General features: G+C 41.8%; 2 protein-coding genes across 2 annotated transcripts in view; one reads left to right on the forward strand and one right to left on the reverse strand.

The window, feature by feature from the left end:
* Positions 1-8,167, reverse strand: part of LOC138765537 (bcl-2-like protein 15) — a 47,479-nt gene extending 39,312 nt beyond the window's left edge. Inside the window, exons 1-2 of the mRNA XM_069942567.1 lie at positions 8,127-8,167; positions 7,501-7,643 (exon numbers count right to left, since the gene is read on the reverse strand). Coding sequence (XP_069798668.1) covers positions 7,501-7,643; positions 8,127-8,167 — 184 coding nt within the window. The remainder of the gene's footprint in view (positions 1-7,500; positions 7,644-8,126) is intronic.
* On the forward strand, positions 814-24,231 carry LOC138764942 (apoptosis facilitator Bcl-2-like protein 14). Its single transcript, XM_069941418.1, has 6 exons — positions 814-903; positions 8,388-9,131; positions 10,725-10,862; positions 18,125-18,189; positions 20,786-21,046; positions 23,165-24,231. Exons 2-6 carry the CDS (start codon positions 8,411-8,413, stop codon positions 23,207-23,209), a joined length of 1,230 nt encoding a protein of 409 aa, XP_069797519.1. The 5' UTR covers positions 814-903; positions 8,388-8,410; the 3' UTR covers positions 23,210-24,231.
* Positions 24,232-24,445: the final 214 nt, after the last annotated feature.

Here is a 24,445-nt window from a genome sequence, read left to right on the forward strand (position 1 = left end):
GCCTTATGGCAGATGAAAACAAATTTCATGTAATATTGCACTGTCTTTGAATATTGAAGAGTGGAAGGTGAAATGTTTAGGGAGAACATTGGCTGGAACTTCACACAGAGAGTGGTGAGAGTTTCAATCAAGCTGCTAAATGAAGTGGTGAACGTGGGCTTACTTTTGACATTTCATAAAAATTTGGACAGGTACATAGACGGGGTGGGGGGGGTGTCATGGAGGGCTATTATCCATTGCGGGTCAGTGGGATTAGGCAGAAAAATAGTTTGGCAAGGACTAAGGGCTGTTTCTGTGCTGAATTATTCTATGGCTCTATAGCACTAATAAGAGCTATGCAGGTGAGTTTATCCTTTAGCCAGAAATGGAAATTATTTGATCATAACCTAACTGGTATTTGTTAGAATTTGCTGAGTTACAGGTTAGGAGTTGCTGTCTTTATGATATTATACCATTGAGTGCAGTTTATACCTGTAAGATGTATCGAATTTTCTTGTAATAGGAGCTTTGAAAGGCAAGTTATTTCTTGCCAATGTTTATTTGGGAGTGAGTCATATGATTGTGTCTATAGTTACGTAAAGGCAAAACCTGCCTTTGAGTCAGCAGAAAACTTTTCAAATTAGCCCGATTTCCCCGAGTCAAATAAATCTGTTTTTTCCTTTCCCTTCTACACGAACAAAGTTGCAGTTGATTTACAGGAAAATCACAAAACATATCTGAACACCTTGATTACGTACCTACTTCCCTTAACTAATCTCACCCAATCACATTCTGTGTTTTTATGACCGCCCTTTGTAATCTGAATGCAAAACAAGGTGAAAGCAGGATGTTAATTGCTTAGGTATACAGAAGCCAGTCTTTCTCCAGGCAAGAAGACAAAGTTTTTCACTGACAGTAGCACAGGTAAGCTTCAGGAATTTAATTCCTTATTTTCTTTCAAGTTTTACCAAAGTAAACAGAGAGATACAGAAAATTTATAAAATACACAGCAGAGATGTCAAATATAAGGAAATTGACAAAGTTGTCTAACTTATAGTGTACATCTTATAATTTTATCATGAATATTATATTTAAATTTTCTCCCCCATCTCTTGAACCCTTTACCAAGCCAAAGTACTATAATTAAAGTATGCCTTGCACCTGAAGTAGCATAACAAAGTGTTGGAAGACAAGTTCTGAAAGTAGATCAGGAAAGGTCCCCGTAAGTTTTGAAACCCTATGTCTAGATCACTAACAGAATAATGAATCTTTTCTAGATTTAAATAGGACATAATATCCCTCAGCCGCTGAGCATGAGTGAGCGGGACAGCATCCCTTCATTTTAGTAATATCACACATCTGGCCAAAAGAGAGGCAAAAGACAGAAACTGAGATTCAATTGGAGTTAAACGAACGTCTCCAGTGGTACCAAAGAGAGCAACTAGAGGGTTCGGTTCAAGATTTAAATTAAGGATTAAGGATAAGATTTGGAAAACATCCCTCCATAATAATTCCTTATTATAAATGTTTCTTAAGTACATTATTTATTGATTGAATTTGGGCATGTTGGCAAAATGCTGGCGAGGAAGCATGAGCCACCGCTTGGAGAAACCAAAGTAACAAGATTATCTTGATGGTCAAATTTGGTTTCCAGCAGAAGAGGTAAATCAGGTTAATTCACAGCAGCTTCCTGGCTTCCCCATGAACTGCTTGGTCATCCATTGGTGGATGGGAATCTGGCATAAATGATTGCTCTGTGCCATCAGCCATAGTCCTGGTAGAAACAATCTCCATGGCTGCAGTGACTGCCCTAGCTCCGGTCACCACCCATGTCACTGTCTCACTCTCCCTGGTCATATTGGCTCTGGTGCCACAGCAGCTCCTTTTATTCATCGAATAGCACAGCTTCAGCAGGTTGGCATCATGTTTTCATGTATGTTTGGTATTGCTTTTGGCATTCCCTTCTGCTCTCACCACTGTAGAAAGGCATGCCAGGAGCAGTGGGGTGGGGGGGGGGGGCTGGGGGGGGAGCCTTGATGATCAATGAGGGAAATAGTAAGAGTTTGCAGGGCTTGGTTAAATCCAAAAAGGAAGGAAACTGGAGGCTGAATGGATTATGGAGCCAAGCTGCTTTATGGACGCCCCATGGTGCTTCATGGAGGCCTTGTGGTGCTTTTTGGATGCCTTTCTTCTAGTGTAGGAGAGTCAAAAGCTAAAGGGTATAGATTGATTTAAATGGAATCTGAGGGGGATATTTTTCACACAGAGGATAGTGTGTGGTGATGACTGGTACAACTATGAGATTTAAATATGTATTTCAATAGGAAGGGGTGAGAGGGATATGGGCCAATGCAGGAAAATACGATTAGCTCAAATTTTCCACATAGCCAAAAAAAAGGCAGACATAGCTGGAACCCACAAGTGCCCTCTCATCTGAAATGTTCTCCTTTTTCCAAGAACCGCACCTTCCCCTCTAGCACAACCTCATGCATTTCCTCCATCTTTTAAAGTTCTGCTCTTAACCTCCTCCCTCCAAACAGAAAAGGTTAGGATTCCTCTTGCCCTCTCCTTTCAACCCATTAGACTCCACATTCATCTCACCATACTCTGACATTTCCGACAGCTGCAACATGATATACATCTTCCCCTCCCCATCCCTTTCCTCCTTCCACAGCGATCAGTATCTCCATGATCTCCTTATTCACTCATCCCTTCACACCACCACTTTTTGACCCCCGTTATTTTCCCCTTCAACCACGCAAAGGGTAACACTTGCTCTCATAGCTCCTTCCTCATTACCATTTAGGGTCTCTCACAGCCCTTCCATGTAAGGCAAAGGCCTACGTGCACCACCTCCAAGCTCACCTACCACACTTGGTGCTCCCGATGTAGCCTTCTCTACGTCGGTGAGACCCAATCCAGACGGTGATCATTTCACAGAGCACCAATACTTTGTCCTCAACAATCTCCTGAGCTCCAGGTTGCATGCCATTTCAACTCCCCTTCCCATTCCTACACCGACTTGCCATCCTGGGCCTTCTAGATTGCTAGAGTGAGGCCCAATGCATTATTCTGCCTGGGCAGTCTACAGCCTGATGGTATGAACATAAATATTTCCTAATTTCAGGTCCCCTCTCTCCTCTTCCCCATCTCCCTTTCCCCTTTTTGTCTCCTTTCTCACTCACTCCCCACCCAGCCCCCTACCCATTCTCATCCCCCATACTCTCTGGTCCCATCTCCCACCACCTCCATCTCCCTACTGCATTCTTCTGCTCTCCCTTTCCTCTCTACCCCTACCTCTGTTCCATCTGGTCTCTCTGTATAACACCATTCCCACCATTTCTTATCAGACTCCTGCAATGGCAGCCTTTGTATTCTAATCACCTGCTCCACCCTATATGATTTTTCTTCCATCACCTGATCCCTTTGCTTTCCTTGCCTCTCTTTCCCTTTGGGATCTTCCTATCTCCTGCCTCTGTTTGTCATGTTTCAACTCTATTTAGTTCACCTCTATATGTGTTCCCTATCTCATTCCTCCCACCCTATCCCCTTTACATCGACTTTACAATCTGGCTTTCCCTCTACCACCATTAACTCGGCACACACTCACATAACCTCCGTTATCCGCACATCTGCACTGGCCCTCTCCACCCCTATGCACAACAAGGACAGGATTCTCTTGTCCTCACCTACCACCCCACCAGCCTCTGGATCCAACACATCCTTCTTCGCCATTTCTGCCATCTACTACGTGATCTCACCACTATACGCATATTCCCCTCTCCACTTTCTGCAGGGACTGCTCCCTCCATGACTCCCTTGTCCACTCCCTCCCCATCAATCATCCCTTTGGTACCTACCCCTGTTATCGCAGGAGATGCTCCCCTTGTGCCCACACCTCCCTCATCACCATTTTGCTCTCCAAACAGTCCTTCCAAGTGAAGCAATTTGTGAATCTACAGGGGTCATCTACAAAATCCAGTGCTCCTATCCAGTCTCTACATTGGAGACACTGGATGCAGACTGGGAAATTGCTTTGTTGAGGACTCAACTGTCAACTACAATAGCATGGATCTCCCAGTGGCCACCCAGTTCAATTCCCCACCCCATTCCCTTGCTGACATGTCTGTCCATGGTCTCATGCACTGCCACCCACAAATTGGAGGAACACCGCTCATCTTCAGACTGGGCACCTCCAACCAGATGGCCTTAATATTGACTTCTCTGACTTTTGTTAAACCACCCCCCCTCACTTCTTTCCCCATCACCCTGCCCCAGTTCTGTTTCTCCCTTCCCTGTCTCCTTTTGCTATGTTGACTATCCCTAATCATTTTCTGGCTATCCAATGATTTTATATCTCTTAGAACATTTCCAATAATTTACCTTCTACTGACATTAGGCTCTCCAGTCTATAATTCTAGGGTTACTTTTGGAGCCTTTTTTAAACAATGGAACAATGTGAACTACCCTCCAATCCTCCGGCACTGCACCCGTGACTAAGGACTCTTTAAGTATTTCTGCCAGAGCCCCTGCAATTTCTACACTCGCCTCCCTCGGGGTCCGAGGGAATATTTTTTCAAGCCCTGGGGATTTATCCACCCTTATTTGCTTTAAGACAACAAGCACTTCCTCCTCTTTAATCTGTATTGGTTTCATTACCTCATTGCTTGTTTTCCTTACTTTCCATGACTCTGTTCCCATTTCTGGAGTGAATACTGATGAAAAGAAAACTATTTAAGATCTCCCCCATCTCTTTTGCCTCCAAACAAACCCAACCACTCTGATCTTCAAGGGAACCAATTTTGTCCCTAATTGTCCTTTTGCTCTTAATATACCTGATGAAACCTCCACAATCCTCCAGGATTTTCCTTCATATTGTCTGGCAAAGCAACCTTGTGTCTTCTTTTATCTTCCTGAATTCTTTCTTGAGGTTTATCTTGCATTTTGTATATGCCTTAAGTACCTCATCTGCTCCATGTAGCCTATTCCTGCTATAAACCTCACTCTTCCTCCAAACAGATCTCCAATATCCCTAGGAAAAGTTCCCTTTTCTATGTCTGTTAATCTTGCCTTTAATCCTGATAGGAACATACAAACTCTGTACTCTCAAAATTTCATCTTTGAAGGTTTTTCACTTACTTTGTACATCCTTGCCCAAAAACAACTTATCCCTATCCAAGCATTCTAGATCCTTTCTCATTTCTTCAAAATTAGCCTTTCTCCAAGTTGGAATCTCAACTAGAGGCCCAGACCTATCCTTCTCCATAATTACTTTAAACTAATGGCATTTTGATCACTGGACCCAAAATGTTCCCCTACACATACTTCTGTTCTGTCTCATTCCCTAAAAATTAGTACCATATATATTGATTTAGAAAACTTTCTTGAACACATTTGACAAACTCTATGCCATCCAGCCCTTTTATACTATGGGAATCCCAGTCAATATGTGGAAAATTAAAATCTCCTACTATTACAAGTGTATGTTTCCTGCAGCTGTCTGCTATCTCTCTACATACAGGGTTGCTCTTCCAATTCTCGTTGACTATTGGGCAGACTATAATGCAACCCCATGAATGTGGTCATTCCTGTTCCTCAGCTCCACCCATATAGCCTCAGTAGATGAGCCTTCTGGTCTGTCCTGCCTGAGCACAGCTGAGATATTTTCTCTGATGAGAAATGTCACTCCTCCCCTGTTCTACCATGTCTAAAGCAATGAAAGCCCGGAACATTGAGCTGCCAGTCCTGCCCCTCCTGCAACCAAGTTTCACTAATGGCCACAATGTCATATTTCTACATTGCTCTAAGCTCACCAGCCTTTCCTACAATACTCTTTGCAGTGAAATAGATGCATTTTAGAAAATTTCCACCACATACAACCCGTTGACTTTGAACGGAACATGCAATTTTCACATAATATTTCCCCTCTTCTGCTCCTCTATCTGCTCTGGCACTCTGGTTCCCACCCCCCCTGCAAATCTAGTTTAAACCCACCTGGAGCAGCACTAGCAAACCTTCCTGCAAGGGTATTATTCCCTATCTGGTTCAGATGCAAACTGTCTCATTGGAACAGGTCCAACCTACCCTGGAAGAGAGCCCAATGATCCAGAAACCTGATGCCCTCCTTCCTGCACCATGTCTTTAGCCACATGTTAAAGCTGCATTATCCTCCTATTTTTAACCTCGCTAGTATGTGGCATGGGTAGCAATCCTGAGATCACAACCGTTGAGGTCCTGTCCTTCAACCTAGTGCCCAATTCTCTGAATTCTCCATGCAGAACTTCTTCATCTTTCCTACCATGACATCTGCTGCTCACCCTCCCTCCTGAGAGTGCCGTGAACTGGTGTATTGGAGGATTTAAACCATGCTTTCGCTCCTGGAAGGTTGGGAATCAGTAACTTGCTTGAGACTCAGCAGATATAAGCTAAATTTCACCATGGGGCCCAGAGATGCAGTTATCTGATAAAAAGACATCTGTGTACCAAGAACATTTAATCTTCATGCTTGTTTTGGTCACAGTCTTTCAGGCAGAGACCAACCATTGCGTTCAAAGTGATAAGCTAGAAAGTTGTGTTATTCGGTAGTAGCCTAGGCATGCTAGCTTGCACGCTTATCTTTCTTTTTGTGCTGGGAATAGGTGCTTGGGTAAGCAGATTTTAGGTAATATAAGCCATGGTCCCGCTGCTGAAGTTTGAGATTCTCTGAGAGGTGGCAACATCTCTCAGCAAGAAGAAGAACTTCTAGAGTCCAGCCAACGACCCGGTCGGGGGAGGTGGAGAAGCTGCTACTGGTGCCCCGACAACCTACTACAAGTGTGTGGTCGTTGCCTCACTTCGGCAGTTGGGACCAGTCCAGGCGTTGATAAGTATAACTGGGAAGGGCTTGCATATTGTAGTTTGATATCAGCTTTAGAATTTGTTATAAAGATTTGTATAAACTGAAGTGCTCTCGGTGTGTGTGTCTATATCCTTTTGGGAGCTCAAACACTGTGACCATCTAAAACGAACAAAGTGAGAGGTACAAGTTTACCCAGGACAACTGGATCTGAGATATCTTGGACCCTGGCACCAGGGAGGCAACATACCATCTGGGATATTCGATCTCTTCCATAGAACCTCTTATCGGTCCCCCTAACTATGGAGTCCCCTATCATTATAACTTGCCTCTTCCCTTCCCTTCTTAGACAGGGGATCCAACTCTTTGCCAGAGACTTGATCGCCATGGCTTGTCCTGGGTAGATCGTCTCCTCAACACTATCCAAAATGGTATACCTATTATTGAGCGGAATGGCCACAGGGTGCCCTGTACTGCCTGCCTGTTCCATTCCTGTCTTCTGTAACCTATCTACCCTCCTCCTGCCTCCTAGGTGTGATAGTGTCCCTGTAACTCTTGTCTAACACCCCCTCTGCCTCCTGAGTTTATCCAACTCCAGCACCAATTCCTTAAATTGGCATGTCAGGAGCTCCCACTGCTTATGACCTAGCAGAACAAAATATATGATATATAAAACCTGCCCTTACCTGCTGGGTCCTTTTTTGTTCTTTGAAAAGGGTTGCCCTTTCTTAGTTCACTCCAACTATCGCCTTTTCTTACTGAAGCCTGTTGAGCCAAAGCCTTACCACTTTGACTCAGCCTGCTCCCTCGATGACCACTTCCTCTATATCTAAAGAAACAGTACATGATAGGAAAATTTTAAGTTGACTTTTGTAATCAGCAGCCCAAAATGCATAAAATACACCCAAAAGTGTTCAGGAAACAAAATCTTCATTGACCAGTGCAACACAGCTGCTCAAGTTCAATCCTGACTTCTGGGTGCTGCTCATTCTTCCCTCATGGCCTGGTTTCCTTCCATGTTGTTAACATGTATGAGATGGTGTCTTAGTTGATTTTTTGTAAGTTTCCCCTGCTACATAGGTGAATGCTAGAATGTACGAAGAGTTGATGAGAATGCAGAGAGATTAAAATCAGTGTAAGTGGGTGGATGGTATTTAGTGTGGACATAATGGGCCTTGGGGTCTGTTTTTGTGCTGTATCCATCCATAACTGAATTATTTACTTCAAGTTAATTTCTTTCCCACGTGCATGGAAAGTGGAGAACCCGGAGGAAACCCATGCAGACATAAAAAAGAATATACAAATTCTTTACAGACGGCAGTGGATTTGAACCTGGGTTGCTGGTGCAGCCATAGTGCTGTACTAATCACTACATTACTCTTGCCATCTACTGTGAGTAGAAACAAAATATATAACAGGTTTTAAAAAAAGATAAGGGCACTCACTTGGGGAGAAAGGAGTTTGGAAGGGAATGGAAGAAAATTTGCATAAAACTCTTTCGGGGACAGATACTTCAAATGCACTTAAAATTCCATGAATGAATGAATAAAGGGATGGATTTTTTTTTAAACAGAGTGAATCTCCGAAACTGAAGCAATGGAGCCTCTTCCTGAATCTTGTGCCAATAGTGACCTTGGTTGCTCAGAGAATGTTCTGAATGTGAATTTGAGTGCACTAAAGCCCAGAAGAGTGGTCGAAGTTTATGTTCAACGCAGTTTAAGTCTAAGAGAAGGTAATGCCAACAGCAAGAAAGCAAAGTGGAGATCCCTTCAGGGAAGCATAAGCTTCAAGGAGGGATCTGGCCGGACTGACCCAGGGATACATTGCAGTGGTCAAGATAAACAGCAAACGGTGAGGGAGAACCAAAAGCATGGAGATGAGGTAGTGCCTTCAAGAGGCATTGAATCTGGAGTGGAGAAGGCAGTCAGCAAGAGCAAAAGCAAGGAAGGGAAAAAAGGAAAACGGTCTCAAACGTTCTTTGGAAAAATTGCCAGCTTCCTGTGGAAAAAGAAAGGTGATGAGAAGAAAGGTGATGGGCACAAAAGATTGAAGGAGCCTGGCTCTCCCCAGGTAGAATGGCCTCCCGAACACAGTGAACACCAGCACCTTGCTAGTAACTATGAGCCACCCAGAGAGGTGGCCACCGTTCACAAGTTCAAGAAGAGGAATAGCCTCAGGAAAGTTTTCTCTTTAAAGAGAAATAATTCTGAAGCTAAAGACATTGGATCTGGGGGTCCAGGATCCAGTAAGAATAAGGTTGTCCGACCCACGCTGCTGGATCTCAAAGGTGGATGTGCACCAAGACAGAGTAAAACAGGTAGGCCTTGTTTGATTGTCATTGCAGAGTATCTGCTGAGAAAATATTCAGTACCATGTGGCAATTCAAATTTGCTTGCTTTTGGAAGGTTCCACCACATATCCTCAATGTTATGGGACCCTGTGTCCATTTCCATTTTTTAATAAGCTGATTAAAAAAAAATTTAAAAATTCAGATGTTGAAAATCTGTTGGCATTTGTGATGAAACAGGGTTATTGTTTCAGGTCAATTATCTTTCATCAGTTAAGCACTGATATTGGACTGTCAAGCTGAACGATTAAGCTTGTTTCTCTCTTCCCAGACAACACTTGAGTATTTCCACCACTATGTTTTTGTCTTCTCCGACACCTTGCACACACACTCCTCTCTTCATAATATGAATATGTTGTATATTTATTCAAATATATCCAGCCCTTTTGAAAATACAACCCCTCTGCACCCCTGCCCTCCTACCCCTAAATATTTTGTAACACATTCCACAGGGTTCGCCATGCGCAGAGAGAAAAATGTTCTACTCATCACAGACCTACGTCTCTTGCCTCATAATCTGTGTCATTTCATTTCAGATACTTCAGTTAGCTGGAAACTTCCTTCCCACATCCAGTTGGACTGGCCCTGTCAATATTTTGTAAATTTCAATGAAATTCACTTTCATTCTTCTCAACGAATGCATGTAGGCCTAAGTGACCCAACCTCTTCTTGTATAGCAGTTCTGACTCCCCATTTATTCACTCTAACCCACCCTCTTCCAAATTAGTGGACCTCCATTAACTAAGAACCTACCCTGACATTGTCTAATCAGGGATGTTCCTGTTGTTCACTCCATACCAATAGTTCTCCCCCCAACCCACTCTACAACTTAAAACCAACTACAACCAATACATTGATAAGGGCTCAAGCCCAAAATATTGGTTATGTATCTTTATTTTTCACTATGTAAGGTGCACCGTTTGACCAGCTGAATTTCTCCAGCATTGTGTTTTTATTTGTTTTCTCTTTCCCATTTCTTTTGAAGGGTCTTCAACCTTGAGCATTAATTCTGTTTCTCTTTCCACAGATGCTGTCTGATTTAATGACTCTTTCAGTATTTTCTGCTTCCTTTATTTCATATTTCCAGCATCTCCAGTTTTTCAATAACAGCCCAATGCAGGAAACACCTTCTCTCAGCCTCAAAGGACGTAGATAAATTGACTGATGAGCAACATTCTTTTTTCTTCAATAATAGACCATGGTATTTCTGTCCATGAAATCTCCCAACTCTGTATGGTTTTCAATGGTGGGAGGAAATCAGAGCACCCAGAGAAAACTCATGTAGGTCATGAGGAGAACATATGAATTCCTTACAGAACGTCGGATTCGAACCCAGGTCACTGGCACTGAAATAGTGCTGCACTAACCACAAGGCTCGCGGCAATCCATCCTTATTTTTCCCTGCTGATACACAACTAATGTTCTTGTGCTAATGGCATTTAACCCAAAGTAAACACATGTTTTGGTACTAAACTTGCCTGCAGTTACTAACATTCATTTGCATTTATTTTCAGTCACAGCCAATATAATGGTTTTGAATTGAATACGTGACCTTTGTTCCAGAACGAGACTCCGAGTACCTCTATGAGCAGGTGTCTGAGGAAGTCGAACGGATTATGCGCACTTTAGAGTCCAGTGAGGGAAATGAAGCTAAACTACAAGGCAGAAAAGTAGAAGAAGCGCAGAGCTGGGAGAAGCCTGGTAAGTGTATGACACAATGGCAACCATCAACACATGCAACAATAACATAATGGCCATATTTAACCATTAACCTTCAGAATTTACTTTCCCAAGTAGAACCTTGGGGAAGTCCATTTCTGCATGGTGTACTACAACTATATACTGTATATTGTGAATGGGTTGTTTATCATGGGCTTACAATTCAGATGCACAAAACATTAGTCACCAAACTTATTTGAACGGAGTTATAGTCACAGAGCTTAAATATCAACTTTAGTCGCTGAACTTCAGAGGTTACTGAGCAAAGGGACAGTCACCAAGAAATCTTAGTTCAACACTACAAACTCCTTCAAAGTTACTTTTGAATTATTAGAGCTCCTCCAATTGTGCTCTCTTATGATGCCCTATTTTCGGTTCTTCTATTGTAGTGGCTGCCTTCAGATGCTATGGCCCTGAGCTCTGGTGTTCCCTCACTAGTTTACTTTTGTCCTTTTTTAAAACATTGGACTTGTCAGCCACAAACGAGCCTGCAGCTGACGTGGACATTACCCCTCCATAAATCTTCGTCCGCGAAGCCAAACCAAAGAGATCTCAATTGTTGACCAAGCTTTTTTATCATTTGTCTTGATACAGGGCCCGGTATTAAATGTCTGATCATTCTCTTTTAAACATGCTTGAATGCTTCCCGTTTGCCCTGTATAAGCAGAAGTCATTGTTACTTAGTTTTTACTACTTTAGTGGTGCCAAGAAGTTGTCTTCCTATTTGCGGGTTGACTGTTCAGAATCAGAATCAGGATTGATTGTCATGAACTTGATTTTCCATCTGGGCACTCTCCAACAGATGGCATTAACATTGACTTCCCCCTCCCTCCTTCCCTTCACCTAGCCATCCCTCCTCCCCCTTGATCACTACTATCCCCTCCCTCCCTTCTCCACCTATCACCTCCTGTCTTTATGACCATACCTCCCCCCCCCATCCCTTTACTCTTTTGCTCGGACACCTGCTGACATTTTTCCATACCCTGATGAAGGGCTCCAGCCCGAAACATTGGTTATGTATTTTTACCTTTGCTGCTAAAGGACACTGTTTCGCCAGCTGAGTTTCTCCAGCGTGATGTGTTTTTACTTCAACCATGGTGTCAACAGATTTTTGTATTTTACTTCATGAAATTTACTGTTTTATGGTACTGTAAATTACATTTAAAATTTACACACACACACACACACACACACACACACACACACACACACACACACACACACACACACACACACACACACACACACACACACACACACACACACACACACACACACAAGCAATATATATATATTTAATATAAATTATTAAAAAAAAACATAAAATGTTCTCCTGGTAGAGGAAAAATATAATGCTGGAGAAACTCAGCAGATCACTTTATACAGCAAAGATAAAGATACACAACCAATGTTCAGGTTTGAGCCCTTCATCAATGCACCTGCCCACATTTTGCTCAATCCTTGATGAAGGGCTCAAGCCTGAAACGTTTGTTATGTACCGTTAGCTTTGCTATATAAAGGAAACTGTTTGACCTGCTGAGTTTTGCCAACATTGTGTTTTTACTTCAACCATAATGTCTGCAGACTTCATGTTTTACTCCTGGTAAAGGAAGTGTTTTTTAAAAATGTAACCAGCTGAAATCAAGTTTTGAATGTTATTCTCTTCATAAAAATACTCTGAACTGTGAAAGGTATTTCTTTAAACCTTGAATTCTTCAGTAGCAGTTATAACCCATGAGAATCCTTCTCCAGGGCAATGCATGGGTGATGAAAATGAGTGCATCAGACTTCAAGGTGATTTTCATGAGAAGGTCCTTGTCTAAATCTCTAACTTACCCCATTCAGTTAAGGTGAAATCATTTAGGCTATACTTAGGTGTTGATTTTGTTCCATTCTTGTCCATTCTCTTGTATTTCAACCAAGGCATCCACAACATCCACAGATGAACCCCTTCTCTCCTCCTACTGTATCTGTGACTGCACATGACCAATTCACCTGTTGGGTTGGTTCAACTCAGGGTCCACTGAAGCAACTTGTGTTACTTTGACGACTTTCCTGCCGAAAAGGGATAATGGAAACAGATGAATCTGAGTACTCATTGCTGCTTGTGAGTCATTAGATGAAGTAATTTGAGCACTCTCCATCTTGCATAGAGCTGCTTCTGTTTATCACCACTCATGAGTTTCAACCACAGTTGAAGGACTGATAACCATCTGTTTATTAACGATCATGCAAAATAGTCCTTGGTTTTATATGTAGATGTTTATACAATTAAACTACATTTACCTCCTTGTTCCATACCCTAGATTTGAACATGCAGTAATGTTACAGTGTTAGGTATTGACTGCCAGATGGTGAACAGACCTGCCATTAGTAAAAAGTAATGCTTTGCATTGTCTTACTGTGGTGTTTCTATTGAACACTATTCCCAGCATTTATTTTATTCTTGCGCTATCTAGTGCACTATATAGGTTGACTTGTCTGGGTAGCACACAAAACAATTTTTTCCACTGGATCTCAGTGCACATGATAAATGATTTTTAAAAAATCAGATAAAGGTAAGAGTATAATTGGCACTGTTTGAGGGAGAGGAAGGAAATGCTCAAAACAGTACTTAATGATAAGAAGTTAAGAATTATGGGCCGATTTGGTCATCCTGCCCTTCAAACTTGTCCCACCATTTAACAGGCTCTCAGTGATGTGTATTGGTACACATACTCCCTTTGAACTTCAACACTACCCAGTCACTCAATGATGAACAATATGGAATTGAAGCAACTGGCAGCCTCAAGCAACCAGCAAAAAAAAATCGAGGAAATTTAAAAAAAAAGTTAAAAAATATGCAAGTTTAAAATAGTAAAAGTAGATGTTCCCTGAGGTAACACTTAAACCTTTGGTGAAGATGGGAGCAAATATTCAGTCAGTGGAGAGCCTTGGTTGTGCTTTGCTCTTAGCAGCTGTTTGAATAAAGTTGTGTGAAACAGAAACGGTGTCGCCCATGCTAAAGAGCTGGGGTGCCTCTATTAAAGTGTCCCCTTATCCTTGCTTAGTAAGAGTCACTCTGGTCAGAGGCTTTATCTGTAAACTTGGGGGAGGGGAGGTTAATTACCTATGATGTTATTGTTTGTCTTTTGGACAGCTCCATGGAGGGAGAGGAACCTGCAGATGCAGCAACAGTTAAATGTTTTCTAAGAATGCAACTGAAAATAAAGTAAAATGCATTAAGGTTTATAACTTCATGCAAGTGAGGTTTGTTCAGTGTAAGGAAAGTATAAAGTACAGTATATTTTTTGTCTTTTAAACTGTATATTCCTAATGCAGTTGTATTAGTTAGGCATTGTAAAAATAAGTCTCAAACAACCAGGTATTACACATATCCGGCATCTACCAATCCCTATAAGTGCTGGATACCAGGGGTTTTAATGTACTCTGCTTTTCTGTTCCTGGATGACTTTGCACTTTCCCTATTATTTTTGGCCACTCACCCAGCTCGTTAATGTTTTCTTGAAACCTCTTTACATCCTCCTCCCCACTCACAGTCCTTCCACACTTATTCCTGTCAGCTAACAGAGTGTGAATAGCTGGAGCCTGAGCACGATCCTTCTGGAACGCTTCTTGTCATAATCTGCCAACATGATAAGACTGATCATTCAAAATTTCTGGTCATATATAGTTCACACTGCTGTCTTGCAAAAATACTGCACATTTTGGCTCCCAGATTAGAATAGTTACTCTGTGATACTTCACTGAATGCAAATGGTGTCACATTATTTCAAATTCTAACAGCGATTGCTCAATATTTTCAAGAAAATAGCATTGAGGAATTGAGCGAATCAAAGGATCAGAATCAGAATCAGGATTTATTGTCCATGAAATTCAGGGTTTAGTGGCAGCATCACAGTGAAAACATACATATTATAACCATCTTATGACATTATTATAAAAAATAAAGTAATAACAATAACAGTGGATGAAAAGTGAGGCAGTGTCTTTGGTTCATTGATTATTCAGATGCTCATTGATTAATCTGATGACAGCAGGGAAGAAGCCGTCCTTGTGCCACTGAGTGCTAGTCTTTAGGCTCCTGTACCTTTTTTCTGATGGTAGCAGAGCGAAGAGGGCATGGCCTGGGTGGTCTTTGAGGATAGAGGCTGGTTTTTTAAGACACCGCCTCATGTAGACGTTCTCAATGGAGTGATGTCTAGTGCCTGTGATGTCGCAGTCCGAGTTAATAACCTTCTGGAGTTTATTCTTGTCTTGAGAGTTGGTGCCTGCATACTAGTCAGTGATTCAACCAGCCAGAATGCTCTCCACAATACATCTGTAGAGGTTTACGAGAGACTTTTGTGACATACCAAACCTCCTCAGCCACCTCACAAAGTGTAGCTGCTGGCAAGCCTTCTTTGTGATTGCATCAACGTGGAGGGTTCACGACAGATCCTTGGAGATGTTGACACACAGGAATTTGAGGTTCTTGACCCTCTCCCTACTGAGCCCTCGATGAGGACTGAGTCGTGTTCCCCTGACTTCCTCCTGAAGTTCACAATCATCTCCTTGGTTTTGCTGATGTTGAGCGCAAGGTTGTTGTTACACCATTCAACGAGCTGTGAGGTGAGGTGAGAGTAGGAAAATGGTATGGAGGTAGATGATCACCAATGATCTCATTAAATGTCAGAGTAGACAAAAGAGGCTGAATGTTTGACTCTAATGTCTACTTGTTATGATTCTTGTTACAAGCTCACATATCATTTAGTGAGCACACGTTAAGGGTTAACACAGGCTGCAAACCTTCCATAACAGGAAAACCATCTGCAGCTTGTGCCCTCAGACAGCAGGTTCAAACTATAAACAAAGTTGATGCTCTCAACTAAGAACCCAGAATAATGGTTTATTCAAGAAAATACAGATGGGATATTTACAGATCATATAAATATGAGTCATGTGATTAGGACACTTGAAGAAGCAGCATTGAGTATTGATCAGGTAGTCATCTGAAAACATAGAGTTGGAATGGCTCTGTGAAATGGAAAATTCTGATGATCCTTATTGTCAGGGGAATTAGTATTTAACCACTGAATGGCCCATTTCTGGGTAAAGGAAGCAGGATCAGTCCTGTATTTGGATCGTATCCATTCCGATGATCATTCTGTCTGACCCATCCAAGTAGTAGCAAGAGTATCAAATGCTACGGGCCCCATAATTTCAAGAGCCCCCACATTTATGCATTATGAATTATGACAAAACATTTTTGTTTTCATCTTTGTGCAGCAGCGATGAGATACCACTGATAATAACCCCATTTAAAGGTGATAATTGGCTAAAATCGCTAACCTTAAATTTAATCGGGGTTATTAATACAGACTATCCCTGGCAGCTTGTGCGGTGGCTCAAAGTGGGAGAAATGGCTGCCTTGTTTACCCATAATTCCCCATACAGCTGGAACCACTCTGCCAGTGTCAGTACCAGGGAAATGCATGTGGGCGCAAGTGGAGCATCTCCTGTGGTCACAGGGTTAGGTGTTAAGGGAACAATTAATGGGGAGAGGGAGTGGTACCTGCAGAAGGCTGAGAGGGGAATGTGTGTCTGGTGGTGGTATCACGTAGTTTCTGGCGAAAATAGCGGAGTAGGATATGTTGGGCACAGAGGCTGGTGGGTGGACAGTGAGGACAAGGAGAATCCTGTCCTTGTCATGTGTAGAGGCAGAGGGAATCAAGGCAGATATGCGGGTGAGGATTGAGTTGATGGTGGTAAAGGGAAAGCCATGTTGTTTGTAGAAGGAGATGATGATCTGGAATGGAAGACCTCGTCCTGGGAGTAGTTGAGACAAAGATGGAGGAATTGAGAGGAATAGAATCCTTAGAGGGGATAGGGTGTGAAGAAGTGTAGTTGAAGTAGCTGTGGCAGTTGGGAGGTTTGTAGAAGGCCACCAAAATATGGTATCATTTAAATGGTTTGCTGTATCATTAACCATTCCAACATAATCTTTCAGAGCCTTCATTGACCAAGAATGGGAATCCCTGAGACTGTGAACTTCCCCCCCTTGTCATTAGATGCTCTGGGAAACACACATGTAACAAATTTATGTTAATCTTTAGTTTAATCTTAAACTATATTTTGTATGTATATATGTGTGTGTGTGTGTGTGTGTGTGTCTTAGTTAAGTTACTTATGAATGGACAGGGTCACACACAGGCCACATCATATTTACAGAGAGTTCATTTTGGAGTTGCCAAGTCTGATAGAACAAGACCATAATGGAACTGAAATTAGTCTTAATGGATTCCAGAACAATGGATGTGTACACCAGCATTCTGTTGGCAGCTAGTCAATTAAGCAAGTTCTTCCTTGAGAGATAAGCGCTCAGATTTTCTGGAGTCATAAACACTAAACCTCTTGGACAGAGATGGGGGTCATATGTTTTTATGGATGTGAAATGATAATTTGAAGGAAGATTTGTGTTTTGGATAAATGAAACTGAAATAAAAGTGATGTCATGTCATATGATTTCAGAGAAGCATATATCTGAAGGCAGAGTGAGACATTTTGAAACCATACTGAACAAATTGACCATCCTGTGCAAGACACAGGGGTGAAACCGTAGTCTCTGGAGAGTGAGGGAGATGCTGTTCTGTATTGTACAGTATTATCCTTACCATAGGAGATTCTCGAAATAAATGGCTTTAAAGTAAATAAGACCACTTCACTCTTGAATATGCTAGAAATCATTGTGAAGATCACAGTTCCATAGCCCTAATAAGATAGGGGGAAATGTGAAAACATTCGTATGAAGAATATCTTTCTGAAAGCCAACTCATCAAAAGACTTATGAGTTTGAAGAGATCTTTAAAAGTCCTTCATAATTACTTTTGAACTGCGATTTAAATATCTTCAAGCAACACAAGATGTTTGATGCTGAAGTTTAAAATTGACTTTTCAGACGCAAGCTCAAACTGTAATGGTTTGGATTTTAACACACACACACATTTGGACACAGTGGAAATTAAGTTAGAGTTAAGGAAGAAATGTTATGTTATTAATAGTTTAATAAAAACTAATATTTTGAATTTACCATTGACTGGTGGATTTGCTATTGCTGTTCCTTTGTTAGTACTAATAAGATTTTGTTAGTTTGTAACATACAGGATGGGATCAAATGGATCTGGGTGTCTGTTCTTGCCCTGATCCCTCAATGCTGGATTCCTCCTGAATGCTATTAACACTACTCTATGTTATTTTCTCCCCAGCGGATGATAACGTTCTGAAAATTATTGAAATACTCAAAAATGTGGGCGATCACATCGATTCAGTGGTAAGATATGTGAAATGTTTTACGGGATCTTGCTGAAATTTGTTGGCCCATTGTTGTTTCCTTTGAGAAATTGATGGTGGGAGTCACAACAAAATGGTCAAGAGTCAGAAGAAGCTGGCAAATTTTGAATAGTGCATTACTTGTGCTAAAGGGTGTCCCCAAACACCTGCTGTCTTTGTTAATGGCAGATGTCATGGCAATGAAACCTGCTGCTGATACATCTATTCATTGGCACAGTGAAATTCCATTACCATATAAATGTGTGTAATAGTCCATACCAAGGTCGACCCCCAACTCCCTTTTCTTTGGCCCCGGCCACCTGCCCATCTGAGCTCCCGTCGCCCCAAATGCGGACTCTCGCCTAGGTCCTGGCCACCCACATTTCCAAGGTCCCGATGCACTGACTACGGACTCTTGCCTAGGACGCGGACGTCCACCCGTCTAAGCTCTCGACACCCCGACTACAGATTTTTGCCTGGTCCCCAGCTGCCTGCTCATCTGAGCTCCCGTTTCTCTGAAAGCGGACTTATCACCGTTCTGTTTCCCGGCCGCCCATCCGCCCACCTTGATGCCTCGAATGCAGATTTTCTCATGGTCCCAGCTGTCAACCCATCCATCCAAGGTCCCAAAGCCTCAAATAACGCAGGTATTAATAGCAGTCAAAACTAGTGTGCGTGTACTAGTCGACCCCTTAAATTTTACCCTAAAAATTGGCCACAAAATTCGACTATTACACAAGTATATACAGTAATCTAGAAGGCTTGAAACTTTGGTCATGCAGTTTTCCAAAAAAATTCCAGCACACTTTATATTCCCTTTTTTAAGATGTTACCCAACGTAGTGGTATATTAACATTTCCAGTGATCCCAGTATATTTCAAGGGAATGCAGGATACAGAACATTAGAACAAAGAGCAGTAAGTACAATGTAGAACAATGTCTGTGCCCATAATGTAAATGAAGCCCATTGGTTTACACATTATCTATATCCTTTCAGTCCATTTGTGTGCCACTTAACATTTGCTACTGTGTTTGCTGTCACATTTCAGGCATTGACCGCTCTATTTTTAAACATAAACTTGCCTTGCAAATCTCTTTCACCCTCATTTCTACCCTGGGAAAATGACTATCTACCCTTCTTTTGCTCTCATAATTTTATTTACTTCTCTCAGATTTCCCCTCAACTCAGTGGTTTTCAACTTTTTTCCTTCCACTCACCTACCACCTTAAGTAGGGATACCAAGCCACCCTATGCCATAGGTGCCATAGGGATTGCTTAAGGTGGTAGGTGAGTGGAAAGAAAAAAAAAGAAAGAAAAAGGTTGAAACCCATTGTTCTAATGAACCTAATTGATTTGTTATGTGCACGGTTTTAATAACTCCAAAGGAAATGGGCCAATGGCCATTTTTCTCAAGCAAAATATTTCAGTAACAGTTGGGTCTAGAGCAGTGGATCTCAACCTTCCCTTCCCAGTTATATATCACCTTAAGTAACCCCTTACTTACGACAGACCACCTATGACATAGGGAATACTTAAGGCGGCATGTGAGTGGAAAGAAAAGGTTTGAAAACCACTGCTCTAAAGAAAACAATCCCAATGTGCTCAACCTCTAAGTATCTTTCCAGGCAACATCCTGCTTCTTGTCCAAAGCCTCCGCATCCATCCTGTAAAATTGCGACCAGAACTGCATAAAATACTCTAATCAGGCCTAAGCAATGTTTTATACAGCTGCATTTCAACCTCCCAACTTTTATATTCAATGCCTTGGCTAATAAAGTATACTCCTTCTTCACCACACTGTCTACTTCAGGAAATCATGGACTTGCAGCCTAAGGTCACTCAGTACATCTGAGGTCTTAAAGGTTCTGCTATTTACTGTATACTTTCCTCTTGCATTTAATCTCCTGAAGTACAATACCTCACACTTGCTTGAATTAACCTTCATTTGCCATTATTTCGCCTGTATTTCCATCTGATCTTTGACAACCTTCCTTACGATCTACAACTCTTGGGGCTGAGAAGTTCAATTCTAATAACTAAAACAATTACAGAAACATCCAGCAATTCAGGGAGAAATAGCAGGAAGAGAAACAAAGTTAATGTTTCAGTTTAAAGACCCTTCATCAGAATGTAAAGACCCCTCATCATCTCACTAGCATCAATGACCCACTCAAACCTGTCTTGCCCATTTTATTGCTGCAATTGTTTATGTTTTCTCTTCCTTTCAATCTTCAAAGAATTCGTTGAATTCCAGCCCTCCTCGCGATCTTCTAGCTCTTTTTCTTTCATCGGTCCTCAACCCCTTTTTCAGTTCAACTTCCTGCCGTGTTTCCACCATCTTTTCTGATCATCCCCTCTCTGATCCCAAACAATCAGTCTTCAGCAAGGGTGCTTTAGCTTCACCCTCTTTCTTCCCTTGCAGATGCTGCTTGAACTGTTGAGGGATCCCAGCAATTTTCATTTTCTTACTTCAGATTTCCAGCATAAACAGTGGTTTTTTTCATTTGTAGGGGTCCAAATGTGTTCACTTGGCAAGAACTGGTAACTATTCACAAAACGTCCAGGTGCTGAAATTCATCCAACTTCTTCTTCACAGCTCCAGGAGAACTCTCAGCTTTCCACTTTCTTCAGGAACATTAGCTACGATGCCTTCAAGGAACTGGCAGATCAATACATCAAAAAGGAAGTGTGGAACAAGGGACCACAGGAAAACCCTGAGCTTATGAAGCTGGCATTTACACTTGATTTTACAGCAAAGGTTGCAGGTATCTGCAACCATCAGGTCAAGCGCATCACGGGTTTTGGGAGTCAGTACCTCCAGGACACATGTTGGCAGCTGCTCAGTTTTAGCAACCAGGTGAGTGCAAGGTTGCGTTTACTCTTTACATGAGCCTGCTCCTTTATACACGGACACAGGGGGCCAAAGGACCTGTTTCCACACTTGTGTGCCTCTACAACCTCTACTCCCTAATCACTCTTGTAGACGACAAGCCTCTTCTCAGGTGCATCAGTGTTTCAAAGTTCTGTCTGAAATCAAATCCTTCAAAATTCTACACTTGGTATTTCAGTGACTATCTTGAGCTTTGTCCTAATGTTCTGGACTCACCCAAAAGTAGAGACAATTGTTCAATTGTTCAGCAACCTCCCCCCCCCCCCCCCACCCCCAAAGCTCTTTCATGATTTTGAAGACCTCTCCCAGGGTACTATTAAGCTTCCACAGCTCTGGTCTTCCGAATCTTCCCTGATAGGTCTATCCTAATAAATCTTTCCAATATTCTCTCTTTGTAGTGGTGAGATCATGTCTAAGTGTGGTCTAGTAAAGGTTCCATTCCATCTGTGTTTAACTGTACCTTCCTGCTTTTGTTTTCTGTTCCTTGTGGTGTGAACCCTAGTATTTTACTTGCATTCCTTGGGATCTTACTGGCTTACGTAGATGTACTTCCAGATCTCCTTGGATGCTTTGCTCCTGTTAAGTTATTGCATGGAACATGCCCAAACATTGTTTAACTGCTTATTATTAGCCACAGATATTCTAATCGTGTTAGAAGAAATGTATTCAGATTTTGTCCTATATTAATTGTTTAAAATCATGGAATAAAGAATAGGTCTCCTGAATATTACTAAACATCAGAGAGGCGTCCTGCTGAATAGATCTAGCCACTGAAATACTGTCCTTTTAGACTATTATTCTTCATGAGATCCACCACTGTTTCCCAATGGAAATCTTTATAAAAAATTCATTCCATTACTACAACAGTCTTCTCTTTCCCAACATCAAGCACAAGAAGAGTTTTATCTGATTGGGATCCTGCCCAAGTCATGACTACATTTCATCACCATCTGATCCTGATTAAGAAAGCGGATATTTGAGATAATACTCCTGGTTTCATTGCTGTTCATTATTGCCCATGAATAGGTCGCGTTAGCGTAACAGTTAGTTCCATGTTATTACAGCGCCAGTGACCAGGATTCAAATCCGACACTGTCTGTAGGGAGTTTGTTCTTGTGCCTGTGTGGGTGCTCTTGTTTGCTCCCACCCTCCCAAAATGTATGAGGTTTGGAGGTGTGCTCAGGCAGCATGGGCACGTGGGCCGGAAGGGCCTGTTAATGAGCTGTAAAACGCATGATGGGGCAAATTAAGAGCTAATTTTTTTTCTTTGTTATGTAGTGGTTGGTTCTGTTGCTTTCTTCCTTCCTCCAGCACATGGATCACTGGCAGCAGGGATCATTGGTGAAGCTGGATTTAGTATCCATTGTGTTTGACCCAATAACCTGATGAATTAGCACTGCCATTTGGCACTTCAATGTTTGGCATTGATTGGATTAGGGCAGAGATTCTCAACCTTTTTTTCCCACTCACATACCACTTTAAGTAATCCCTTACTAACCACAGAGCACCTATGGCATAGGATGAACCTCTGGATGAGGGTCACCTTAAGCCATACCTGGTAATTTTTCTCTTTGAAGTGAAGAAGGATATGTGGCAACTTAATAGAAGTCTTCAAGATTATGAGAGGCATAGATAAGGTAGTCAGCCAGCACCTTTTCCCCAGGGAGGGAGTAGCAAATGTGAGAGGACATCTATATCAATGAAGGGAGGAAAGTTTAGTGGCGAAATCAGGGGCAATTTTTTATTTTACAAAGAGAGTTGTGGGTGCCTGGAATGCATTGCCAAGGGTGGTAGTGGAGGCTGGAACAATAGGGGTATTTAAGAGACTCTTCGACAGGCAAATGGATGAAAGGAAAATAGAGGGTTATGAGTTAGGGAGGGTTTAGTTTTGTTTTTAGGTATGTGTAGGTTAGCACAAATGGGCTGAAGAACCTGTATGTGCTATTATGTTCTATAACACCAGCTCTTTGAACAAACTTTATAAAACTGAATTTAGAATATTGGAAATTTAATTCACATTTTATTGGATAAAATAACTATCTAACAATAGGTTTATCCACTTTGCCCATTATTCTCACTTTTCAGCAAGAAACAGTAAACAACGCAGAGGGAGCTTCAAGTCCAGACTGAAGATGCTGGCTGACTGGACAATGACTTCTTTTTTACTTCCTCGAGGAGGCTGCCACTTGCTGAATCTCCAGATTTGCGTAAACTAAGCAGAATATGAGAACAAACTTTCAGGCCCATGGTGACTCCATGTGATGGACAACGCTACCACAGCCAGGGCTCCAGACTCTGCGGCGTGGCTTCACTGAGAAGGATCTTTGACTGTTTAGTTCTGATCTGTCAGGACCCTCATTAGTCAGCTTGGAGCCCTTCTGGATGGACACAGCCAGCGGTGTCACTAGGGTTGGTTTACCCAGTGTGGTAACTCATGGTGTCACCTCCCCCCACCTTCACCTTCCATGGACCTCCTCCCGTACCACACCATACAGAATCCTTAGTAATGGTTTTTGTACCAATGTTACTTGTAAATCGTAATTCCTTTAAATCACTGAATATAATGGCAATAGCCGTGAGATAAACAACTAGCAAAATTAAAATTAAATTAATTTAAATTACAATATATGCACAGTCTAAATGTATTTAAAGTTATATGGTTTCATGTAGTTAAAGGGAATTTTTGGTAATAAAACAATGCTTAAATGTAATATTAGATTATTTGAACACCACCAACAAAGTTGTTTTGAAAAATCTTTCTACAGTGAATTACAACATTATTAGTTACATTATTAGTAACCAAGTGAAAGCGTTTTTTGGATTTTTCTCCTTTTCCTTTAATTGCTACTTCCTCAAAAGTTATTGATAGACATTCGCAAATACTAATTACCACAATATTGTAACTAAAACATCAGTAAATTTGACAACAGCAGTGACTAAAATACCAGCAGCACGACAAAAGCACGCGCTTCAAAGTGTCATTGTAATTGGGTAATAATGACGGCTCTGACCGGAGTGCATTAGAAGGTTCAAAAAGTAAATTAGCATGAAGTTTTAGTCTTGTAGGTATATTGTAAGCTGGGCTTGCGAAAAATGTTTTTGTTGTTATAACTAACTACAGGGATATTTTTATGAAAAATAATAAATTTCTGCTGAAACATAAATTTTATAGATAGTCATTTTATGTCCCCCCCCCCCACTGATGGTGTCACCCAGTATGGTCCGCACCCTTCCCCCCCCCCCCCCCCACCAATGACGCCAGTGGAATCAGCTCCACTGTGCTAGTCCCAGCCTTCATGTCCTACCTTAAAGAAATCTCTTGGTGCCTGCCACATTGACCACCGCCAGTGGGCTGATATCGCCTCA

Source organism: Narcine bancroftii, chromosome 5 (assembly GCF_036971445.1).
Source record: "Narcine bancroftii isolate sNarBan1 chromosome 5, sNarBan1.hap1, whole genome shotgun sequence".
Classification (NCBI taxonomy): domain Eukaryota; kingdom Metazoa; phylum Chordata; class Chondrichthyes; order Torpediniformes; family Narcinidae; genus Narcine; species Narcine bancroftii.